The sequence below is a fragment of the Physeter macrocephalus genome, chromosome 4 (genome assembly GCF_002837175.3).
Source record: "Physeter macrocephalus isolate SW-GA chromosome 4, ASM283717v5, whole genome shotgun sequence".
Classification (NCBI taxonomy): Eukaryota; Metazoa; Chordata; class Mammalia; order Artiodactyla; family Physeteridae; genus Physeter; species Physeter macrocephalus.
Window position 1 is genome coordinate 27,958,612 of NC_041217.1, and position 21,469 is coordinate 27,980,080.

The following is a 21,469-nucleotide window of genomic DNA, read 5'->3' on the forward strand; positions in this document are numbered from 1 at the left end:
AGCAGTGAATTCCACCATTCTGTCTTCCAGGTCACTTATCCGTTCTTCTGACTCAGTTATTCTGCTATTGATTCCTTCTAGTGTAGTTTTCATTTCCGTTATTGTATTGTTCATGTCTGTTTGTTTGTTCTTTAATTCTTCTACGTCTTTGTTAAACATTTCTTGCATGTCCTTGATCTTTGCCTCCATTCTTTTTCCGTGTTCCTGGATCATCTTCACTATCATTATTCTGAATTTTTTTTCTGGGAGGTTGCCTATCTCCACTTCATTTAGTTGTTTTTCTGGGGTTTTATCTTGTTCCCTCATCTGGTACATAGCCCTCTCCCTTTGCATCTTGTCTATCTTTCTGTGAATGTAGCTTGTTTCTTTTAATTCCTGACATAGTAACTTAAAAGACTTGGTTCTAGGTTTGTTGGTGAACAGTGAAATCTGTTCTGAGCAATTTCTTAAAACTCTGTTTACTTTTTAAAGATTATTTTAAATGTTTCCAATCTACCTTGTGAAACAACTATGTGAAAAATATTCAGTGCTTTAAAACTGATTTGCTCCACCTAACATTTACTTATATAAAATGAGGTACGTGGTTATATTTTAATTTATAGAAAGAATTTCCCTAAAGCTGAGACTTTCCATGCCAATTTCATCACTACTAAATAATTCTAACAAAATACTAATAATTCTAATAATCTCCGTGGACAGGTAATTATAGTTACGTTGACCTCACGTAATCATGATACCGGTGGGCCCAAGTCAACAGTTGCATTGCGTAGCTTGGGCCTTGCCATTTGCTAACATCCAGAAATTCTGGTAGAATAAATGTGGCTCAGCTAATCAGCATCACTCAGAAGATAGAAGATGCTACTCCTTTATATTTGAAGGAGGTGGTGTCCTACTTGCGTTAATACTACTTAGGAAATCACAGAAAGTTGTAAAACATCAAATGAGATTGTTTTCTCAGAGAGTGTATCATGTGGGACACTCCCCAGAAGCTGGAATGATTATTCATTATTTATGTTATAGCTGAACGTGTTCTTATTTTTAAATGTGTGTGTACCACCCCACCCCAAAAATCTCCTAATTCTAGTTAAAGTCTTTACCTTTTCTAGTTTTCAGGTACTTTCTGAAATGCAGTGGTTAAAATACACACACACACAGAGTCTTTGTATAGAGGGAAACCCACTGAGAGTTCGTATTTAGTGCTTTTGTATCTTTTCTCTGTGTGTCCCCTCATTAGCAGGTCCCAGAAGCTAGTACTCCAACTCCCACTATTTTTCTCTAGGCCTCCAGCTTCCTCCATCCATCTGGCCCCTGAGATTTCTTTATAAGACAGAACTTCCTGCCGTTGGGCCCAGAAAAAAAAAAAATGAAATTCCTCCTCACACTTCCAACCCAGACCAACTCTGGGAACCTCCCAGTACCCAGACTCAGTGGGACGGCACAGGCAAAGAAGTGATAGGAGGAATGAAGCTCCTTCCCTCACCAACAGGGAGTGGGGTACTTTCTTCAACTCCCTGAGTGCATTGTGTTGCTTCCTTCAGATTTAAGAAGCTGAAGTTCAAGAGGACTTTGTAAAGAAGCTGTCAGTTTCTCTTGGTATTCTGACTTTCCCTTTGGGAGATGCCCCCTGAGATTGGAAGCAGCAGAATAAATATATTTCAGTTTGACTGTCTTCAACATGAGAGAAGCTAAGAAGAGAATGATAAGTTTACTCTAGACACTGACAAGTGTGTTCTGTTGATAAAGAAATAAAATTGCAAGCAATGAAGAAGTTGTTTGATTTGCTGTTTAAATAAACCTGTCACTACCTGACATTAGTTTGCAAACATTTTTGAGAAATGGATGCTTTTGTCCAGCATCACTTGAAAGCCCCTGAATGTACAGTTCAAGGGATTGCTGCTCTGAGAGGCCTTGCTATTGACCGCTGAGGCAGCTCTGCAGAACCCCAGGGCTCAGTTTGAAAACTGCTCTGTGGAAGGCCAAGAGGGAGAATTCTAAGCACAAAGGTACCTTTTCTCTGAAATAAAAGTCCTCAAACTTTTTTGAGTTAAGAGTCACCTAGGACTCTTGTTTAAAATGCAGATTCCTGGGTGCAATCCCAAAGTCTGACAGTTAGGAGGTATTGTGTAGGGCCTTGGAATCTGTATTTTGACAAGCATCCTAGATGATTCTGATACCAATATGGATGGATCATAAAAACACAGCTCTACAAACTGCCTGCTGAGGGCCCTTTCAGTAGCGTCATCCTAATCCCACTTGGTCCCAGTTTATTTTAGGTACTTATTTTATGAGTGTCAAATGCCATTAAAATAGTTTTTTCTTGCCAAGGGAAATAATATCTTAGTTACCTCTTCCGTCATCTCCCAATTTAATTCTCTGTTCCCATTCCTGGAGCACCCCAAATGTGCCATGGCCCTCAGCCCTCTCCGTTGGATCTGCTCCATCTGAGACTCCCATCAGTCTCATCCTTCCTCTGGCCTTTCTTGGTTTTGTTTGCTTGTTGTTTCTTTTTTTAAAGACAGGTCTCTTTAAACTTCTCCTTCCCCAACAAACAAACCCAAAGCAGAGTTAATTGGTGTTTGTAAGCAAATATAAAACTGACTTCTTTTTTTTTTTTTTTTTTTTTGCGGTATGCGGGCCTCTCACTGATGTGGCCTCTCCCGTTGCGGAGCACAGGCCCCGGACGCGCAGGCTCAGCGGCCATGGCTCATGGGCCCGGCTGCTCCGCGGCATGTGGGATCTTCCCAGACCGGGGCACGAACCCGTGTCCCCTTCATCAGCAGGCAGACTCTCAACCACTGCGCCACCAGGGAAGTCCAAAACTGACTTCTTGATGTAAATGCAGTGAACCAGTAAGCATATATGTGCTCCCATGTAGCAAGGTGCTAGGTGTTCTGATAGAAAAACATATAAGAACAAATCCAAATAAATAAAATTTGTAAAATAAATAAAGCCCACAATGAGACACCCACTTGAATGACTGTAATTGAAAAGACAATAGCAAGTGTTGTCAGGGAGGTAGAGAAACTGGAACCATCATGCACTGTTGGTGGGAATGTAAAATGACACAGCCACTTTGGAAAACAGTTTGGTGACATCTTAAATAGTCAAATATAAACTTATCATATAATCTAGCAGTTCCACTCCTTAGAGTCTACCCAAGAGAAATGAAAATATATGTTCACACAAAGACTTGTATACAAATGTTCATAGCAGCATTATTCATAATAGCCACAAACTGGAAACAGTCCATATGTTCATCAAGTTATGCATGGTTGAACAACATACAGTATATCCATACATTGGAATATTATCTAGCAATTAAAATAAATGAAACACTGAAATATGCTGAAGTATAGATGAACCTCGAAAACATTATGCTAAGTGAAAAATGGCAGATGCAAAAGGCTGTATATTGTATGATTCCATTTATGTGAATCTAGACAAAGCAAATTTGTAGAGACAGAAAGCAGATCTGTGGTTGCCGGGGACTACAGATGAGAACAAAAGGGTATGACGAAACTTTTGGGGCTGATCTAACTGTTCTAAAACTGGATTGTGGTGATAATTGCACAGCTCTATAAATTTGCTAAAATCATTTAATCATACATTTATAATGGGGGAATTGTATGGAATATAGATTTTATCTCAATAAGGCAGTTAAATATTTTTTCTTAAAGCATATACCACAATTAAATAATTGAAAGTTCTTTTCTATGCAAAAGAAATAGAAAGGCACTATATATAGTTCAGGTGTGGCCTGCAGACCCCTGGAGGTTCCTGAGATATTCTCAGGGAGTCTTCAAAGTCATTTTCCTAATAATAAAGAAGCTATTTGCCTTTTTGAAGGCAAATAGCTGTTGACATTTGTACTGATGGTACAAAAGCAATGGTGGGTAAAACTGCCTGTGCCTTAGCACAAATCCAGGCATTGGCACAACACCTTATTAGTAGTCATAGTAGTACTATTATTAGTAGTACTAATAGTAGTTATTATTAGTAGTCACCACCACCAAGCATAGTGGAAGAATATATTCTATTTTCACTTAAGAATGCCCTTGATGGGAACTTCCCTGGTGGCGCAGTGGTTAAGAATCCACCTGCCAATGCAGGGGACACGGGTTCAATCCCTGGTCCAGGAAGATCCCACATGCCACGGAGCACCTAAGCCTGTGTGCCATAACTACTGAGCTTGTGCTCTACACCCCGCGAGCCACAGCTAATGAGGCCTGTGCGCCACAACTACTGAGCCTGCGCTCTAGAGCCTGTGAGCCACAACTACTGAAGCCCACATGCCCTAGAGCCCGTGCTCTGCAAGAAGAGAAGCCACCACAATGAGAAGCCCGCTTGCCACAACTAAAGAAAGCCCGTGGGCAGCAACGAAGACCCAACGCAACCATAAATAAATAAAATTGATTCTTAAAAAAAAAAGAATGCCCTTAATGAAGCAGTAGAAATTATTGAATTTTTTAACTCTTAGGCCTTAGATGCATATCTTTTTATTTTTGAATAAGATCGTTATCTCAAGGAAAAGCACTTCTGCAATTGATTGAGTTGCAAGCTGAACTTGCAGCTGTTTTTTGTAGGACACCATCTCTACTGTAGAAAAAAAGTGCCTGGTAGACAAATTATGGATATTCAGACTTGGGTATTTGGCAAACATTTTTCTCAAAAATGACGGAAGAGAGCCCGTTACTCCAAAGAAAACAATTGTCAGTGTTTGTTGCTGGTCATAAAATTCGAATGTTAAACCAAAATTAGAATTTTGGAAAACTTGTATCCACCACCATGAGCTTGACACCTTTTGTCAAGACTTTTCTCATGAGGGACTTCCCTGGCGGTCCAGTAGTTAAGACTCTGCACTTCCAATGCAGGGGGCGCGGGTTCGATCCCTGGTTGGGGAACTAAGATCCCGCATGCTGCGCAGCACAGCCTAAAATTAAAATTAAAATTAAAAAAAGGAAAGATTTTTCTCATGAGATTGATGCTGATTTTAACAAATGTGATTTTTTTCATATTGTGTAATGAAGTGTATCAAAATTTGCAGAATATAGGTAAGAGGTCTTGATACTAAAAACTTTGAGGACTATTGGCCTAGTGGCTAATAGCATGAACTCTGGGGCCATTCTGCATGGATTCAAATCCCAATGCTATTACTTATTACTTGTAGAATCCTAGTAAGTGTTTTACCTCTCCATGCCTCAGCTTCCTCATTTATAAAATGGGGAAAATAATGATACCTATCTCAGAGAGGTATGTGGGCATAAAAGTAAATTAATATATATATACTTGTGAACGTTAAAATGAGTTGATATATGCAACCAGTTAGAATAACGTGGTGAGTTGTTACTGATCTTGATGAGTGTTAATTTGTAAAAACAAATACATTATAAGTACAAAATAGATAGAAATCTCTATGTAATTATATATATATTTGTAACCAGGAAATCTCCAGCTGCTTCCTCCCCATCCCCCATGCCCTCACCCCCCATCTCTGCCTCACCTTGGGTACTCTCACTTCCTGGAAGGGCACGTCTGTGCCTGATGTCCTAAAGTGTCCTCGCCATCTATTGAGATGTCCTAAAGTGTCCTCCCCATCCATTGAGTCTCTGTTTGGGGCGGTTTCTTCTCTTTTAGCAACCACACAATGTGTTTTTAAGGAAGATTTGGTGAGACAGTATAGTTATGAAGGGTACAGTTTAATAAATTGAATAGAAACAGAATACAATTATATGTCTTTGCATTCTTAGAATTAGAAGTCTCTTTCCTGCCTTAGCAATGTTTAAAATTATGATGCATCATTTAAGTTCAAAGAGTTTAGGAAATTATGTGAATAGAGAAAAAGTATAAGGTTCTGTCACATCAAATACATCCATTTTCAGTGCTTAATCCAAGCACACATAAAGTTTAAGGGAGAAAATGACTCATTTGGAGGGAACCTATATCTTCAGTCCTGCAGAGAGACTACAGTTGAGCTATTTTTATCTATGTTTAGAAAAGTTAATTATGTGCTGACATCATTTATTTGCTCTACCAATATTCGATGAGTGCCTCCCATGGAGTGCCAGGCCCCTAGCCAGGTGCTGTGGTCCCAGTTGTAAAGAAGGGATGTGGGTCCCGCCCTCCTGGACTTAGTGCATTAAAGTTTTCTAATTGTTCTCCCACCTTCTTTGTAAAAAAATAAGGTAGTTCATCTGTTGTTCACTGACTACATCATCAGAGGGAACAGTATATATTTTATACTTTTTAAATGTTCATGAAAACATTCTCGAGTTTAGTGTGAGGTAAAGAAGGTAAGCTAGACTGCAAAAGAACTGTGATGATTGTTTCTTCTCCTGGAAGATCACAAAAAAAATTACCTTCTATTTTGGAGGACTGACGTTATACAGATATGCTCATGTTTGATGGTAAATAGCAAACAACCAGGCATGTAAGTCGTTGCAGTTTCACTGATTTACATGGCTTCTGCTATCCTAGGAGAAATAATGAGCTCTTGAAAGAGCTCATGTGGGGACTATCTGTTTATGTGCCATCCCACATCACTCTGCCTGTGGTGAGAATGGTGGGTCGGCCCATAGGACTTTTTATTCCTTGCCCCTACCTACCCCAGGTCTTTAATTATTGCCACACCTCAGGTTGCTTGAGTATATAGTCACCTGTTAAGTAGGTTTAGAATAGTCCTTCCTTTCATTTTCGGGGGTATATTTAGAGAGAAAATTTTAGAGCACCTTAAATATTTTTTTAAAGATAATGTAAAAACACAAAGCATTAGTATTATTGAGACAGTGTGCTTACTGATATACTTGTATTTTAAGATTTGAGAGTATTTCTTTCCTATGCGGCTGGTTTACTGGGAATAAGAAATCAGATCAGGCTAAAAGCCAAAGAAGTATTTCTGGAATACAGGCTAGTATTAAGTTTCGTTAATTTAATTGAATTCAATCTCAATATTCTTTATACATGGAAAATATTAGCTATTTTTAGTCATGTTCTTGTCCCTGTCGCTGCTAGGGCCTTATGCAAACTTTATGTGTCAGTAACTGCAGTTGTCTTTCACAAATAAAATGCACAAAGTCACTTAACCTGGGCAAGCAAACAATGGCTGTGGTTGTACTGCTGCTGTTCTTTTTCACTAGAATCTTCTGTTCTTTGATTCTCTTACTGTTTTCAGTAACTCCACCTAAAAATCAAATATTACTCGCACGTTATTTTGTAAAAGGAGCCATAGCTGTTTTAAAAGTTAATTCCGCTTTTCATGACCACGTTCCCTGTTAAAATATTTGGCAGTTCTACTTGTACTGTGTGACATCTTTGTAAGGACTTTTGTCCTCCCCAACCTCAGAGGCTCCCAAACAAATCTAACATTTTGTTGATGAAAATTTATGCTCTTATTTAATTGCTGATTCTCATCTTGTCTTTTACATGTGTGTTTATGTGTTTCAGGAAAAAAGTGCCAGTTCAAATGTAAGACTTAAAACTAATAAAGAGATTCCGGGATTAGTTCATCAACCCAGAGCAAAGTAAGTTCTAGTTCCTATTTTCCTATATTGTTTTTAAAGCTAAAAATGTTTTTAGAGTGAGCTCCATTTTGCCTGCCAGGTAACCAAGACTTATGATAAAGCCTCAGTAATTGAGACAGTGTGATTTAGTCTAATGGAACAAAATAGAGAGACCCAAAACAGACGCACGATATATGACAGAGCTGACACTTCACATCAGTTAGAAGAAGATGAAGGGGAATATCTTTATAACCGTGGGGTAGGGAAAAACTTTGAATAAGTCACAAAGGATGCAAAGCTTAAGAAAAATGATTAATTTTTGTGACTACATTAAAATTAAGAACTAATGTTTATCAAAATATACTATAGGAGAGTAAAAGGCCACAAAATGATGGAATATATTTACAATACGTAAAATTAACAATAGTTGGGTTTCCAGAATATATCAAGTAATTCTATGAATCAATAAGTAAAAGACAGAACTCATAGAAAAGCAGGCTAAAGACATAAACAACCACTTGACTGAAGAGGAAACGTGAATAGCTAATGCATATGAAAAAATACCATTTCACACCACAAGATTGGCAAAAATTTAGAAGTCTAATGATACTAAAATGTTTACCAGAATGTAAGGATATAAACTGGTGCAATTACTTTGGAAAACAACTCCACTCTCAGGTGTATACCCTAGAGAAACTCTTGTGCATGTGTGCCAGCAGGCATATTTTGAAATGTCCATAGCAGCACTGTTTATGTGAGCTCTTACAGCTCTTGAAGATATGGGACTTCCCTGGCAGTCCAGTGGTTAAGACTCCATGCTTCCACTGCACAGGGCATGGGTTCCATCCCTGGTCAGGGAACTAAGATCCTGCATGCCTTGTGGCGGTGACATGGCCAAAAAAAAAAAAAAAAAAGCTCTTGGAAATAAAACCCGAATGTCCATCAGACATGTAATGGATAACAAAAATGTGGTATAGTCTTATGATGAGAATGCTACATATCAGTGAAAATGAATGACCAATAGCTACCCAGATCAAGATAGAGGAATCTCATGAAATGTAAGGTTGTACCAGTAAGGTAAGTAGTAGTACCTGCCTATGTACAGTTTCATGCATATAAAGTGCAAAAACATGCAGAGCTAAGCCATATATTATATATATGTACATGGTAAAACAATAAAGGCAAGCAAGGAAATGAAAAGGCATTAAATTCAGAATAGTGGTTCTTTCTACTGGATTGAAGACAGTGGGACCAGAGGTTCTATCTCTTAATCCGAGTGGTGGTTACATGCGTGTTCCTTTAATTATTATTATTTGAAAATGTACAAATAACATTATATGTTTCCTTTTCTATGTGTTAAGTATTTCACAATTAAAATGCTTAAGAGAGTAATGAGTAGTTTCTATATTGTTCTAAAACTGAGTCTACCTTGGTGATAAAATGCACTTGTGTGACTTTGAAGCTACCTGCCCTTTCTTCAAAGAATCTGTAATCCCAGAGGCTGCAAATCTCTTTTGTGTTGTTCTGCCTAAATATGAACAAATTCCCTAAGGGTGCTGATCACACGAGTACATCTGACACAGTCACCACCATCCCCAAATAAATTTAACTATGACATATATGTAAATCAATATCATAAGTGGAAAAAGTTGTGTTCTCTGGTTCTTCCCAGGAGGTTGAGACAAAAATAACATAATCACTTTGACCTGGCTGAGTGTCTGGAACTGCTGCAGCCATGACCACTGTGATATGGTGGTTAGGACTCCTCAGGGGGTGGTGAATAAGCTCAGGGATTGAATTTTTTACTTCCAAAGAAAACTGGACATTTTAAAATCCATTTATCATGTACAGTGTCAGTATAATGGGACAACCGATTGTTTTCACCCTCAGGTAAATGTCATGCTATAATCACAACCTACCTAATCCACTTCACGTATAATCACTTTTATCTCCTCTAATTTTATCTGCCTCTGGGGACAACAGATACCTGATAACACTACCAAATCATCTTTTCATCCAAGCCATTAGATATATGCTCCTTTTAAATGCTTCTAGAAAAAGACTCTATTGAGAATTTCTTTTTTCCTTTAAAGCAAATACTTATTTAACTTTGACATATTGAAATAGCATGCTTTGCAGACTGGCATGTGCTGAAGCTTTCAGAGAAGTTGATTAAATTGGCTCGTGTGTTTACATTAAAATTATGAAGAAAATCCCCTGTTCTTCACACAGCATAATGCTCGTGTGTGTGTGTGTGTGTGTGTGTGTGTGTGTGTGTGTGTGTGTGTGTGTGTGTGTGTGTGTGTATTTTAAACTATGAGTCAGATCATTGAGTTTCCGGAATTCAACTAAGAAATATTTCTGGAGGGCTAAGAGAAGGGTTTTACTTTTTCTACTCATTGACATAATATAGGATCCAGGAAATTATTATTTATTATGCAGCTGTATAAAATAAGAGGAGGCTTTTTCCCCATGAGTGGAAGGACAATCCCATTCCTCATAATGGCAGATTTATTAATAATGATGGCAGATAATGCTCACACCTTCATTTGCTGCACCACGTAGAGCACATTCTTACTGACTTTGTAATCTCAGGCCAGTGACCTTATGTCTGTGAGCTTCAGTTTTCTCCAAGAAAAATGGAGGTGAAAAATCCTGTCTTATAGGGCTGGGGCTTAAATGAAATAATGTATGCTCAGTTCTTATCACAGTGTCTGACACTTGATAAGAACACCTTAACAATTAGAAACAACTCAAATGCCCTTTGACAGGAAATTGGATAGATGAACTATACTGTATTCACACAGTGGAATATTAGCAGTTAAAATGAATGCACTGCAGCAATGCACAACGCTGGATGGACCCTAGCAGTATAGCACTAGAACAAAGAGTAAGTCCTGAAACATTACACAGAGCATAATGTACTCTATAAAGTTAAAAACAACTCAAATAAATCATCTGCTTTTTAAGCACATAGAGAGATAGAGTAAAGCTATGTAAAAGGAAAGTGGGGGCATGATGGTTCCCTTCAGCTGGGAGAAACACACATGGGTGTGACGTAAGTAACCTCTAGGTTGTTGTTAAGATCGCAGCTTTGTAGAGGGAACTTAACCTCAGCATAATAAAGGCCATGTATGACAAACCCACAGCCAACATCGTTCTCAATGGTGAAAAACTGAAACCATTTCCACTAAGATCAGGAACAAGACAAGGTTGCCCACTCTCACCACTGTTATTCAACATAGTTTTGGAAGTTTTAGCCACAGCAATCAGAGAAGAAAAAGAAATAAAAGGAATCCAAATCAGAAAAGAAGAAGTAAAGCTGTCACTGTTTATAGATGACATGATACTATACATAGAGAATCCTAAAGATGCTACCAGAAAACTACTAGAGCTAATCAATGAATTTGGTAAAGTAGCAGGATACAAAATTAATGCACAGAAATCTCTGGCATTCCTATACACTAATGATGAAAAATCTGAGAGTGAAATTAAGAAAACACTCCCATTTACCACTGCAACAAAAAGAATAAAATATCTAGGAATAAACCTACCTAAGGAGACAAAAGACTTGTATGCAGAAAACTATAAGACACTGATGAAAGAAATTAAAAATGATATAAACAGATGGAGAGATATACCATGTTCTTGGATTGGAAAAATCAACTTTGTGAAAATGACTATACTATCCAAAGCAATCAACAGATTCAGTGCAATCCCTATCAAACTACCAATGGCATTTTTTATGGAACTAGAACAAATCATCTTAAATGTATATATCTTACATCTTAAATGTAGGATATATTTTCTTGTTATGGTTACGCACAAGCATGAAATACGGGTTGAAATATGCCATGTACTGCTTGCCTGTGCTTTTTGTTTTAATTACAAGGCAAAAATTGGGCACACACCTCCCAGTAACACCACTATAAATAACGTGTACGTTGAAAGGAAATTGCGTTCCTTAAATCATAGGAACTGATAGACTATTATGAAACACGTTTGCAGGATTACTGTAATGACATTTATCCTTAGTGTGACTTCAGAGTACTTCAGTGGAAAAGTCTGCAAGAAATAAATGACTGCCCCAAAGTTTAGGGACTCAGCATTTTTCATCTGAGGGAGCTAGGTTTAAGAAAACACTGAAATATGCACTTAACTACTCTTTGTTTTTCAGCATGCACATCTCTGAAAGCCAACAAGAATTCTTCAGAATGCTGGATGAAAAAATTGAAAAGGTAAGAAGTAAAATAACTACATGTTTCAAGGGAAATATTGCCTCATGAGTTAGAGTAACGATGTTCTGGTTTCTGTTACAAAGCTTTTCTTGCAAGGGGATGGTTAGAGTTAAACGTCCCCACACCACAATGTGGCTAGGAGAATATTTAATGTATAACAGAGCTTCCCAGGATCCTGGGCAACCGTTGATCATTCATTAAAGTGTGGCAAGTCAGATAGAGACTGGTAAGCGCCTTTGCCTAGAAACAGAGCGTTGCTGTCTATCACTGTGTATTGTCTGCACCTGATGCCCTGCTCGGACCTCAGACTGCAAGCAAGGAGGTCCTTAGTACCTGTCTACTACATACCCAACGCTGCTCTGAGTTATTTACAAATGTTGCAAACATGTTGCAATCAATACCTTACCTCAGGGAAGTGGCCATGAGACAGGTAATATGTGTATTTTACAGATAAGGAAATTGAGGCTCATGCTTGAGTAACTTACCCAGGTTTGCAAGGCTAATAGTGGTACTGTTAGAATTCCAGCCCACGTCTGTCTGACTCCAAAGCAGAGTCTCCGGGTTGCTTCTCTAAAAGTGTGTGGATTTTACAGTGACAGTAAGACACAAAGTTGATTCATGTGGAAATTTAACCCATACTTATGATCTCAGAGTGCCATATGCGAATTAACTGAATGGAGGATTCAAGGCTTACATGCTTAGAGAATTTAAATTTATCACTGCAGGGAGTGAATTTTAAATACTAAAGTTATACATCTGAGAATTATAATTTGAAAACCTTATTCTGAAGAAGAGTTAAATTCTAAATTCAGAACATATCACGACTATAGTTAGGGCATCACGGGCCAATTTTACCTTTGAAATGTTTTCCATTTTAATTTTTATTTCTCTTTTACTTTTTGTGGCCCTTGAGCATTTCTTCATGAATTCCTAGGTTATGTATATATCAGTCAATGGAAGATAGTAAAGGAGGTCTTAAATTCATCCGTATTTCAGTAGCAGACTCCTCTCTGAGGTGGACCTCTCCTGAAAGAATCATTATATAATCTTCTAATGCACCATTAAAAGACCAGCATATTAGTACCAATGTGAAAAATAGAAATGGGTAATGAACTAAAATAATAGTTTAATCTATAGAGTTCCTTGGCTATGCTTACATTCTCATTTGAGTATAATTTTTTTTTTTTTTTTTTACTTTTAGTGAAATTTTAGCTTATGCGTGACTTTTTAGATTGAAAACATCATCTAGGAATAATTACCAGGTTTCACATATTGGTTCAAAAGCTGTTCAACTTGCCAGTAACATTTTGTTTTCAGTAAAGAGAAGCATAAAAAGCAATACTTTGTTCCTACTGTAATGGCGAAGATCTTTTCCTTCTCTGGATTATTTCTCCTCCATTAGCTTTTTGGCAATAAAAATATTTGCGTAGTAGTCAGAGGTGGTCTAAAAATTGAGGCCTGAATTGTAGGTTATCTTTTTAAACAACATTTACAGACCCTGACAAGGTGTTTTAAATGATCTAATCTCTTTCTGGTGTGTTTCCATGATTGAAATTCTACCTCTTGTTACTCAAAACTGGAATTCATTGTTCCCATCTGAAATTCTACTTCCCTTCTTACTTTGCATCCAGGATGCAGACTATGATGTGTTTAGCACAACAAAAGCAAAGTTTATAACTTGATCATTTATTGGACGGAACTTTCCTTGGACAATGGAGCATTTGTAGATTCGGCACAAACAGTGTTCCCACTATATATTGAATACATTTATATTCAAAAATGAGCTGTTATAAAATCTGTGATACGTGCCCAGTTACAAATTTCTAAGGGAATTTTGTATCTTCTCTGAACCAAACCTTCCTGTTTCTGCTCTCTTACCTAAAGTTCATCCTTCTGAATTTTGTGACTATGCTATCCTATGTATCATCTAAACATTAAGCCTCCCCAAATTAAAATGTTCCTTTTTAATATACGTGTTCAGCTTAATATAATCTTCACCATAGTTTACATAACCAAAATTGGAAGTTGGATTCTTATGAATCATTTTCCTGACTTTTTACCATTGCTAAATATTTCTTTGGTCCAACTAATATTTGGACAACCATAAATGCAATTCAAATCTATTCTTTAGGTTATATAGGACTGATTTTAAAAAACTAAACTCAGAGCTTCATGCTGAAAAGTGGAGTCATTCTGAGAGGCCTTGAGTTTTGAGATATTAATCTTCCTCAGAAATGTCCAGGAATTCCTTTTTTCTTCCTTAAATTGGTAAGAAGCAAAATTGAGTGAATCTGTAGAGATTTAAACCTGCCGTTCCTTGATTCATCCTTTGTATTTATTGAATGTCTACAGGGCATAGTTTGATTTACCTTTCAACTCTCCTCTCCATACTAAGAGAAATCTCTGTTCTGTCTCTCTCAAGATATATGCAAAAGTACCATTAGTATAAGGAAACAAGGACTGCTAGATGGTTTAATACTTACAGTGAAACTTAATGTGGACTCCTCTAAATAAAAAATGATCATGGTGCCAAGCTGCAGTTTACTTTTGCACCACAACTGGGCAAAGCAGTTTTCTAAGAAGTTACTGGTGTCAAAGAAAAGCAAGTAGCAAAAATGCATTAAAAAATTATTTAGCACTTTTGATGCTAAATTATTTAGCATTATTTAGCATACCAGGCATTATGCTATGACTCAGGATAGGAAAACAGATAGGAAATAAGGAATACAAAATAAGTAGGAAAGAGTGCCTTGACTTGAGGAGCTCAGTTTTAAATGCAAATTTCTTTGAAAAGGTAATTATTTTTACCAATGGAGGAGTCCTTCTTCAATCACCCCTTACACCATCATCACCGTGAGTCAGGTCCTCCTGTATTGAACGTAGGTGTTTCAGGGGTCAAGTGCTGAAACTTGAGGTCCATGAACCAGGCAGTTGGGACGTCCTTGGACACTTGACACCATTTCACTACTACGCTGGCGTGAAGAAGGCCAGGACACTGAGCTGCATCTGGAGATGACCACGGGAGAGATTTTTGTCAGGAGAGCAATGAGAGTTCAAAAGAGCATTGTAAGCTCTGATCTACTTTTGCTTTTCCTTTTGGAGAGTAAAAAAAATGCTGTGAAACAATGGGAGCACCTCTTTTATCTTTACCTCATTATTTTTCACTTGGATACCTAACCATTATTCCATTACAATCTATAGTTGTTGTCCCTGACAATTCACAGGCTCCTGAACTTTATGTGAAGTGGTGACATTTGCCTAATTTTACAGCTTAAAGAAAATGACAGTTTACTGCAGAGCAAGATAATGATTTTAAACTCTCGTCTTTCGCTATATTTAGAGGAGAAAGAAGAGATCTAGATTATTAAAACTTGGCCCTGTGGAGGAGTTTCTGAATATCGTACCAAAGACAGATCACATCAGATTTTAAGATACGCTTTCTACTGTATATTTGAGTTTACTTGTAAGAAGCAGAAAAAGTAAATACATTTTTTAGGTATCTGCATTAATACTGTCTTTCCCAGGCAAACGCAGGGATTTATATTTTGCTTTAGGAAGATGTAAGAACAGCTGACAACTGAGAAGTCTTTTGCTCTCTCAGAGAGAACCCTGAATGTTAAATAAAGAATGTCTCAGTGCAATGCCAATTGCATCTGGTTAGTTTTCCTTGTGGAAAGCATCTTAAGCTCTGTTGGGTCATGGGCATTTTTTTGGAATGTTGTAAAAGTTATAAAGACTCTCCCTATAAAAATGCACATGATATCATATACACAAAATTCTTAAGTAAAATTTTAGAGTTTTATAACTGTCTGGAGCCTGTCCTTGGGCCCCAGGCAAAGAACCTGTGCATTTCACTGATGGGCTGTGCTCAGGTCCGGGGCCCAACTACACCCACGAGTTTCGTCAGGGTCTGATCTTATCCATATGTATCTCTGACTGTAAAGAAAATTAGGAAACTGAGCACAGATAACTCCAAGAAAACCCATTCTCCTTCCTTTCATAGCTCCCTTCTCCTCTTTGAGAATAGCTCATAGTACTTCACCCCCCGAGGCTGAGCCATCAGCATGCCACCATGCCTCGCATATTCCTGTACGATTTTGAGACTCCGCCTCTGTTGACTGGAATTATTCAATGTGACCTTTTGAGGAAATGTCTTATAGCAGTGGATGGATTTAAAATCAGCTGATTTTAAAAGATGTTTCTCTATAGACCTTTACATCTGTTGAAAAATCATTTACACTTAGAAAATGTTTGAGTTCCTGAAGTGGCCTGATTTCCTTGGCCCCAGAACTAACCTAGTTGGCGAGAAACTTGGTAAGTCTGCATTTATACATTTATTTCAAGGGCTCTTTTCTTAATATTATGTCAGATCAGTCTGAACTACGTTATGAATCAGTGTGTCAGAGATCCGAAGATGTTTGCTTTTCATCAGGTAAAGAGAGTGACTTGTGTGTAATTATGAGCCATGATTTTTGGTTCTATATATAAACTCTTCCTGAAGTAGACTGTTTAACTGCAGAGCTGCTATAGAATCGAATATAATATTTGGCACCTGCAGGTGATGATAGGTTTTACTTTCTGGTGGTGCGTTTAAAGGCCTCCTCAGTGCCGCTAGTGATGAGAAACATGGGACTGTTGTATCAGATCCTGAAGAATGTCACCCGGCCTGCCCCATGTGTACAGAGGAAGTCATAGCATGTCCCTCCTACCGGCTTGTCAATTTCCGTAACAACCAGGGCCTTCAGCACTGGCAGAGAGATGCTCTTGCTGGCACATGTGTTTTGGAACTGGGCTGGGCTGCTGATATTCCATTAAACAGCTCCTTGCTCCATGGGAAACACATCAGGGCCTTAATTTTGCTAATAACCAAACCTTGCCTTGTGTCTCCTTTCCCTTCATCCCCCTGCCTTGCCTACTCTCTCTCCTGTATGTACCTTTCCTCATTCTCTGGCCAAAGTAAAGCTGTAATTACAAGGGTAAGGCTGTGACTCAGTCCTGTTTTGTTTCTCTCCCTACTGCATAGCTTTATGCAGGTGACTTCTTAATAGTTACTATGATAACATTGGTGCAGGAGCCACTGGCGAAGTGCGTGCACGCCGTGGCTTTGAGGATCCTAGCGTTCCCCAGCATTCCATGTAGCTACTAGTCATGGGTCATGCAGCCAAGGAAAATAAAGCAGGCAGCAAGCCTAGAAGAATGCAACACACCCAGTCTCTGCTCACTTTCTTTTTTTCTGGAGGGCTTGATTTTCAGAGAATTCTTGAGGTTCTATCAGCCTGGTGCCTTAGGGAGTAGCAAAGGAGAAGAGTCCAGGTTCCAGAACAGTGGAGTTCATGAATACAAATAAAAACCGTGGCATTTTTATGAATGCAGTGAGGCCGACAGTGCTCTGAACTCAACAGCAACCTGGGGCCCAATCGGTGAATGGTGTCATTTTGCCGTGGGTGTAGTACTTGGGCAAAGGAAGGCGGCCCAAGGTGCCACTCAGAGCAGAGAGACAGTGATGCTGGCTTGTGTCGTTTTTTTTGTCTTGTTCCCATTCGGTTTCTCCTTCCCGTCCTCTTCCTGGGCTGTCTGTTTCCCCTCCCCCCCCATGGCCTTTCCACTCTGTGCTTAGCATCCAGGGGCATTATTTTAGCCCTGCAGGGGGACTTTGGGGACAGAGGGTGCCAGCCTCTGTCACTGCTGATTTATTATTTAAGAATCTCTAAAAGAACTCGAAGCATTCCATAGACGGTTCCCTAAGGATAAAAATTGGGTCTCTTTGTTTGCCTAGAACCTAACACAGGGCCTGGGACAGAACAGAGGCTTAATAAATTTGTTGAATGAGTGAATGGGGCAGATAAGACCACTGGGCTTAGCAGAAGCAGAAGCCCACGAAGGAAGGAGGTATGATGGGGCAGACTCCTGTAGCAGAGGGCTTAGCGTGATAGGAGGGGCTCTTAACAGTTAGGAGCCCCATGGCAGGTATATAGTAGGTACAGTGCCAAGAAACAGAACTGAGAAAGGTCAAGAAAAGAGGCAGCACGGAGCAAGTGAAAGAGCCTGTGCTTCAAACCCCAGGCAAATCCGAAGACCCGCTCCAGTAGTAGCTGTGTGACCCCAGGCTAATTGTTTAACCTTTCTGATCCTCAGTTTCCTCACCAAAAAATGTAGATAGTAATACTAACTTGTCCGGGAAATTAAAGAAAATTCATGTAGAGTCTATAGCGGAGTGTTTGATGTGTTGTATGTGCTCTGTGATTGGTAGCTTTTATTTTGGTTGAAGTTGCCTGTATCCACATCATAAAGGCCATTTGTAGAGGAAGGATTTGGGGGAGGTGGTGACTGAAACTGAACATGCAGAACCTATCAGCTTGAACCTTGCTTGAGCAAGTGCCTTCCTGTGGTGTAGATGTCTCCTTGTAGACAGAGAATTAGAACAGGATATTTTCCAGTGTACTGGCTCACCTCCCTCCTGTGTGGTATAAACATGTTAAGGAATTAGATTCGTGTGAACATTTATAGAGCCATTAAATAACCTGTGCCAGCTTTTGAGCTGATTACAGAATGAGTCCTTGAGTCAGTGGCCGGGGTACAGCTGAATCCCTATCTGTATTTTTGCTGTTTGGAGAGTTCATTCTTTTTTAATTCTTGTGGGTTGCCTAAAACCTGCTTTTGCAAATATTCATTAAAACTAGTCTTAAAATGTTTATAACAACAACAAACAGTTAGGAAAGGGGATCCCTAACAAGATCATTAAAGCGATAAGACTAACTTCTTTGATTCATTTAACAAGCTCATCTGGAATGTGTTCTCTGGATGCAGAAATGAGCCAGGGCCATGGAGCTGCACCATGAGGAATTAGGAAATTGGGTCCTTGCCTTTAGGGAGCTTCTAATCTAGCAGCATAAAGTTTTGAGTTGGGAGGAACTTCAGAGAGTATCTTACCTGATTTACCCCCAACTTAACAAACTCCCACTAAACAGAACCCTCTGTAGCAAAGAATGAGGCATGCCCCTTTATATCAATTGGGAAGGAATTATAAAGCATATTATGTTTTGTACATTTCTTGAAATGTTTATTCTGAGATATCTTGTTATTTGTGGGATACTTAGTCCTCTCTTTGAAATCTTGTGGAGAATTCCTAGAGAAAGCATTCTTGGGGCAGACACTTCTAGATTGCCGTCATTTTAATCCCATTTTTCTAAATAGAGTCAAAAGAGGAGTACCAAATACTTTAAACTCATATTCTCGAAATTGGTTGTGGGAGGTTTGGAGATGTTTAATCATATTCTGCCTCCCTTCTGGGCTCTTAACAAATTTAAAATAGACACAGAGAGTCAGGTGAGTATCATGGGTCAGTATCTATCTTATTAATAAGTCTCATAATTCCCAAATGCAGAGCTTCTAGAAAACTAGTTTGGAATATATTTGCAATACTTAAAACATGAAAAGGATCTGTAGCCAGCATATATAAGGAAGTACTATTAATTCAAACCAGTAAAAGCTATCAATTAAAGTTATGAGTCTATATCCTTGAAATTCTCTTACATGTGTGCAATAAAGTTCACTGAAGCATACATACTGTGCTCAGTAGCAAAAAAAATTTTTTAAACCTGGAAGGCAGTTTAAGTGCCTAGCACTAGAGGAATGAATAAATAAAATCCTTTATAGTCCCACAGTACAATATCATGCAGCAGTTAAAAGAGATGACCCAGGCGCATATATATATATATATATATATATATATATATATATCTCCACAATTATAGATCTCAAATCATATTATTAAATGAATGGAGGAATAAGAAGAATGATAAAAATTGTGTGACACCATACAAATTAAAAAAACCATACACTGTTTTTAGATGGACATTCCACAAATATTTATTAAACACCAGTTATACACACACATACACGTGTGCATGCTCACGTTACTATAGTATGTTTTTATATGATATATTTACCATTCATATACAAGATGTATAGTTTATTTGGTATATTATGAATATGATACAATTATTAAAGTATCAAAAATGATCATACCAAACCCATGACCATTGTTGTACCTGGGGATGGGGGAAGGGGAATGGGACTGGGATGGTAGTTTCATTTCTTCAGGGAGAGAGTGGCAGCTAGAAGCAATGTTACAAAATATTACTAGTTCTTATGCCTGTGATTGAAATGCAGTATTTGTTACGTTCATTATACTTTTCTGTATCTTTTAAATTTCTCAAAATTCAGAGAAGTCTCTGAAAAGAGGAATATGTGTATGACAAAATGTCAGGTGGAAAACAAGCAGATTACACAGCGGTCACTGGCGTTGCTCACACCTTCCACTGCATCCGCATATCTACAGTTTGGTGGAAGAAAACCTTCAGGAGGAACTAATACATGGGCACCAAGGCATGCTCTAAGTCACCTGAAGTTCTTCTGGGTTTTTTGTTCGTTTGTTTTTTTGTTTTTGATTGATTGATTGATTGATTGATTGATGGCTGCATTGGGTCTTCGTTGCTGCGCGCGGGCTTTCTCTAGTTGCGGCGAGCGGGGGCTACTCTTCGCTGTGGTGTGTGAGCTTCTCATTGCGGTGGCTTCTCTCGTTGTGGAGCACAGGCTCTAGGTGCGCAGGCTTCAGTAGTTGTGGCACTCAGGCTTCAGTAGTTGTGGCTCGTGGGCTGTAGAGCGCAGGCTCAGTAGTTGTGGTGCACGGGCTTAGTTGATCCGCGGCATGTGGGATCTTCCCGGACCAGGGCTCAAATCCGTGTCCCCTGCATTGGCAGGCGGATTCTTAACCACTGCGCCACCAGGGAAGCCCAGTGCTCCTGTTTTAATTTCATTTGAAACCGCTCCCATTTCCAAGGGCTCTGATAGTCATGGCTGCAGATGGAGTTGACCTCTTTTCATTGCTCTTCTTATTGGCCAGTTGATCAAATGTGTGACAAGCCTTAATTTAATCAGAGCTTCGTAACTTATTCGGCTAAAGAGTCCCCACAAATTCAGTTAGTTCTGTTTGCCCAGCTTCTCATGTGTCCTCTGGGCCTCCCCCAGGTGTTATCCTCCCAAAGTTTTAATTCCCAGGAAATGTACTAGATTCCTCAGGCCAGTGGAAACCTCAGGATCCATCATGAAATCCCATGGACCCTGCTTTTCTTCCTCTTTTTAGGGTACAACTTGCCCACCTTAGCCATGTCCTGGAAGAGGAAGGAAGCCAAATGGACATGTTCTTCCCAGCCATGGGCCCGGGACACCCACTCCTCACTGCTCTCTGGGCCTTTTCTCCCTCATATGTAGCTAGTTCACTCTTCTGTGCCTTCTGCGGGCAGGGACATGCCATCAGTAACTGCAGTCCTCTCCCTGGCCAAATGCATGTGCTTCCTATTCTGAAAGCAAAGAGGAAGGAAAGGGAAGGTGAGCACTGTGGTCTCTGTGAGCAGCACTATTTACAATAGCCAGGACATGGAAGCAACCTAGGTGTCCATCAACAGATGAATGGATAAAGAAGATGTGGCACATATATACAATGGAATATTACTCAGCCACATGAAGAGACTAGGTGTAGGACGGGAATAAAACACAGACCTATTAGAGCGTGGCCTTGAGGATATGGGGAGGGGGAAGGGTAAGCTGTGACGAAGTGAGAGAGTGGCGTGGACATATATACACTACCAAACATAGGGTGGATAGCTAGTGGGAAGCAGCTGCATGGCACAGGGAGATCAGCTGGGTGGTTTGTGACCACCTAGAGGGGTGGGA

General features: G+C 39.1%; 1 protein-coding gene across 6 annotated transcripts in view; it reads left to right on the forward strand.

Moving 5' to 3' along the window:
- The window catches only part of C4H1orf21 (chromosome 4 C1orf21 homolog), a 233,112-nt gene that overhangs the window by 200,717 nt on the left and 10,926 nt on the right, over nucleotides 1-21,469 (forward strand). For 4 of the 6 annotated variants that reach the window (XM_028488425.2, XM_028488428.2, XM_028488429.2 and 1 more), the window contains exons 4-7: nucleotides 7,441-7,517; nucleotides 11,674-11,734; nucleotides 15,979-16,048; nucleotides 20,880-21,248. In XM_028488425.2, coding sequence (XP_028344226.1) covers nucleotides 7,441-7,517; nucleotides 11,674-11,734; nucleotides 15,979-16,048; nucleotides 20,880-21,007 — 336 coding nt within the window. In that variant the 3' untranslated portion in view covers nucleotides 21,008-21,248. Of the gene's footprint in view, nucleotides 1-7,440; nucleotides 7,518-11,673; nucleotides 11,735-15,978; nucleotides 16,049-19,960; nucleotides 20,139-20,879; nucleotides 21,249-21,469 lie in introns of those variants that run through there. The other 2 variants (XM_028488430.2, XM_024133781.3) reach the window with 2 other exon arrangements.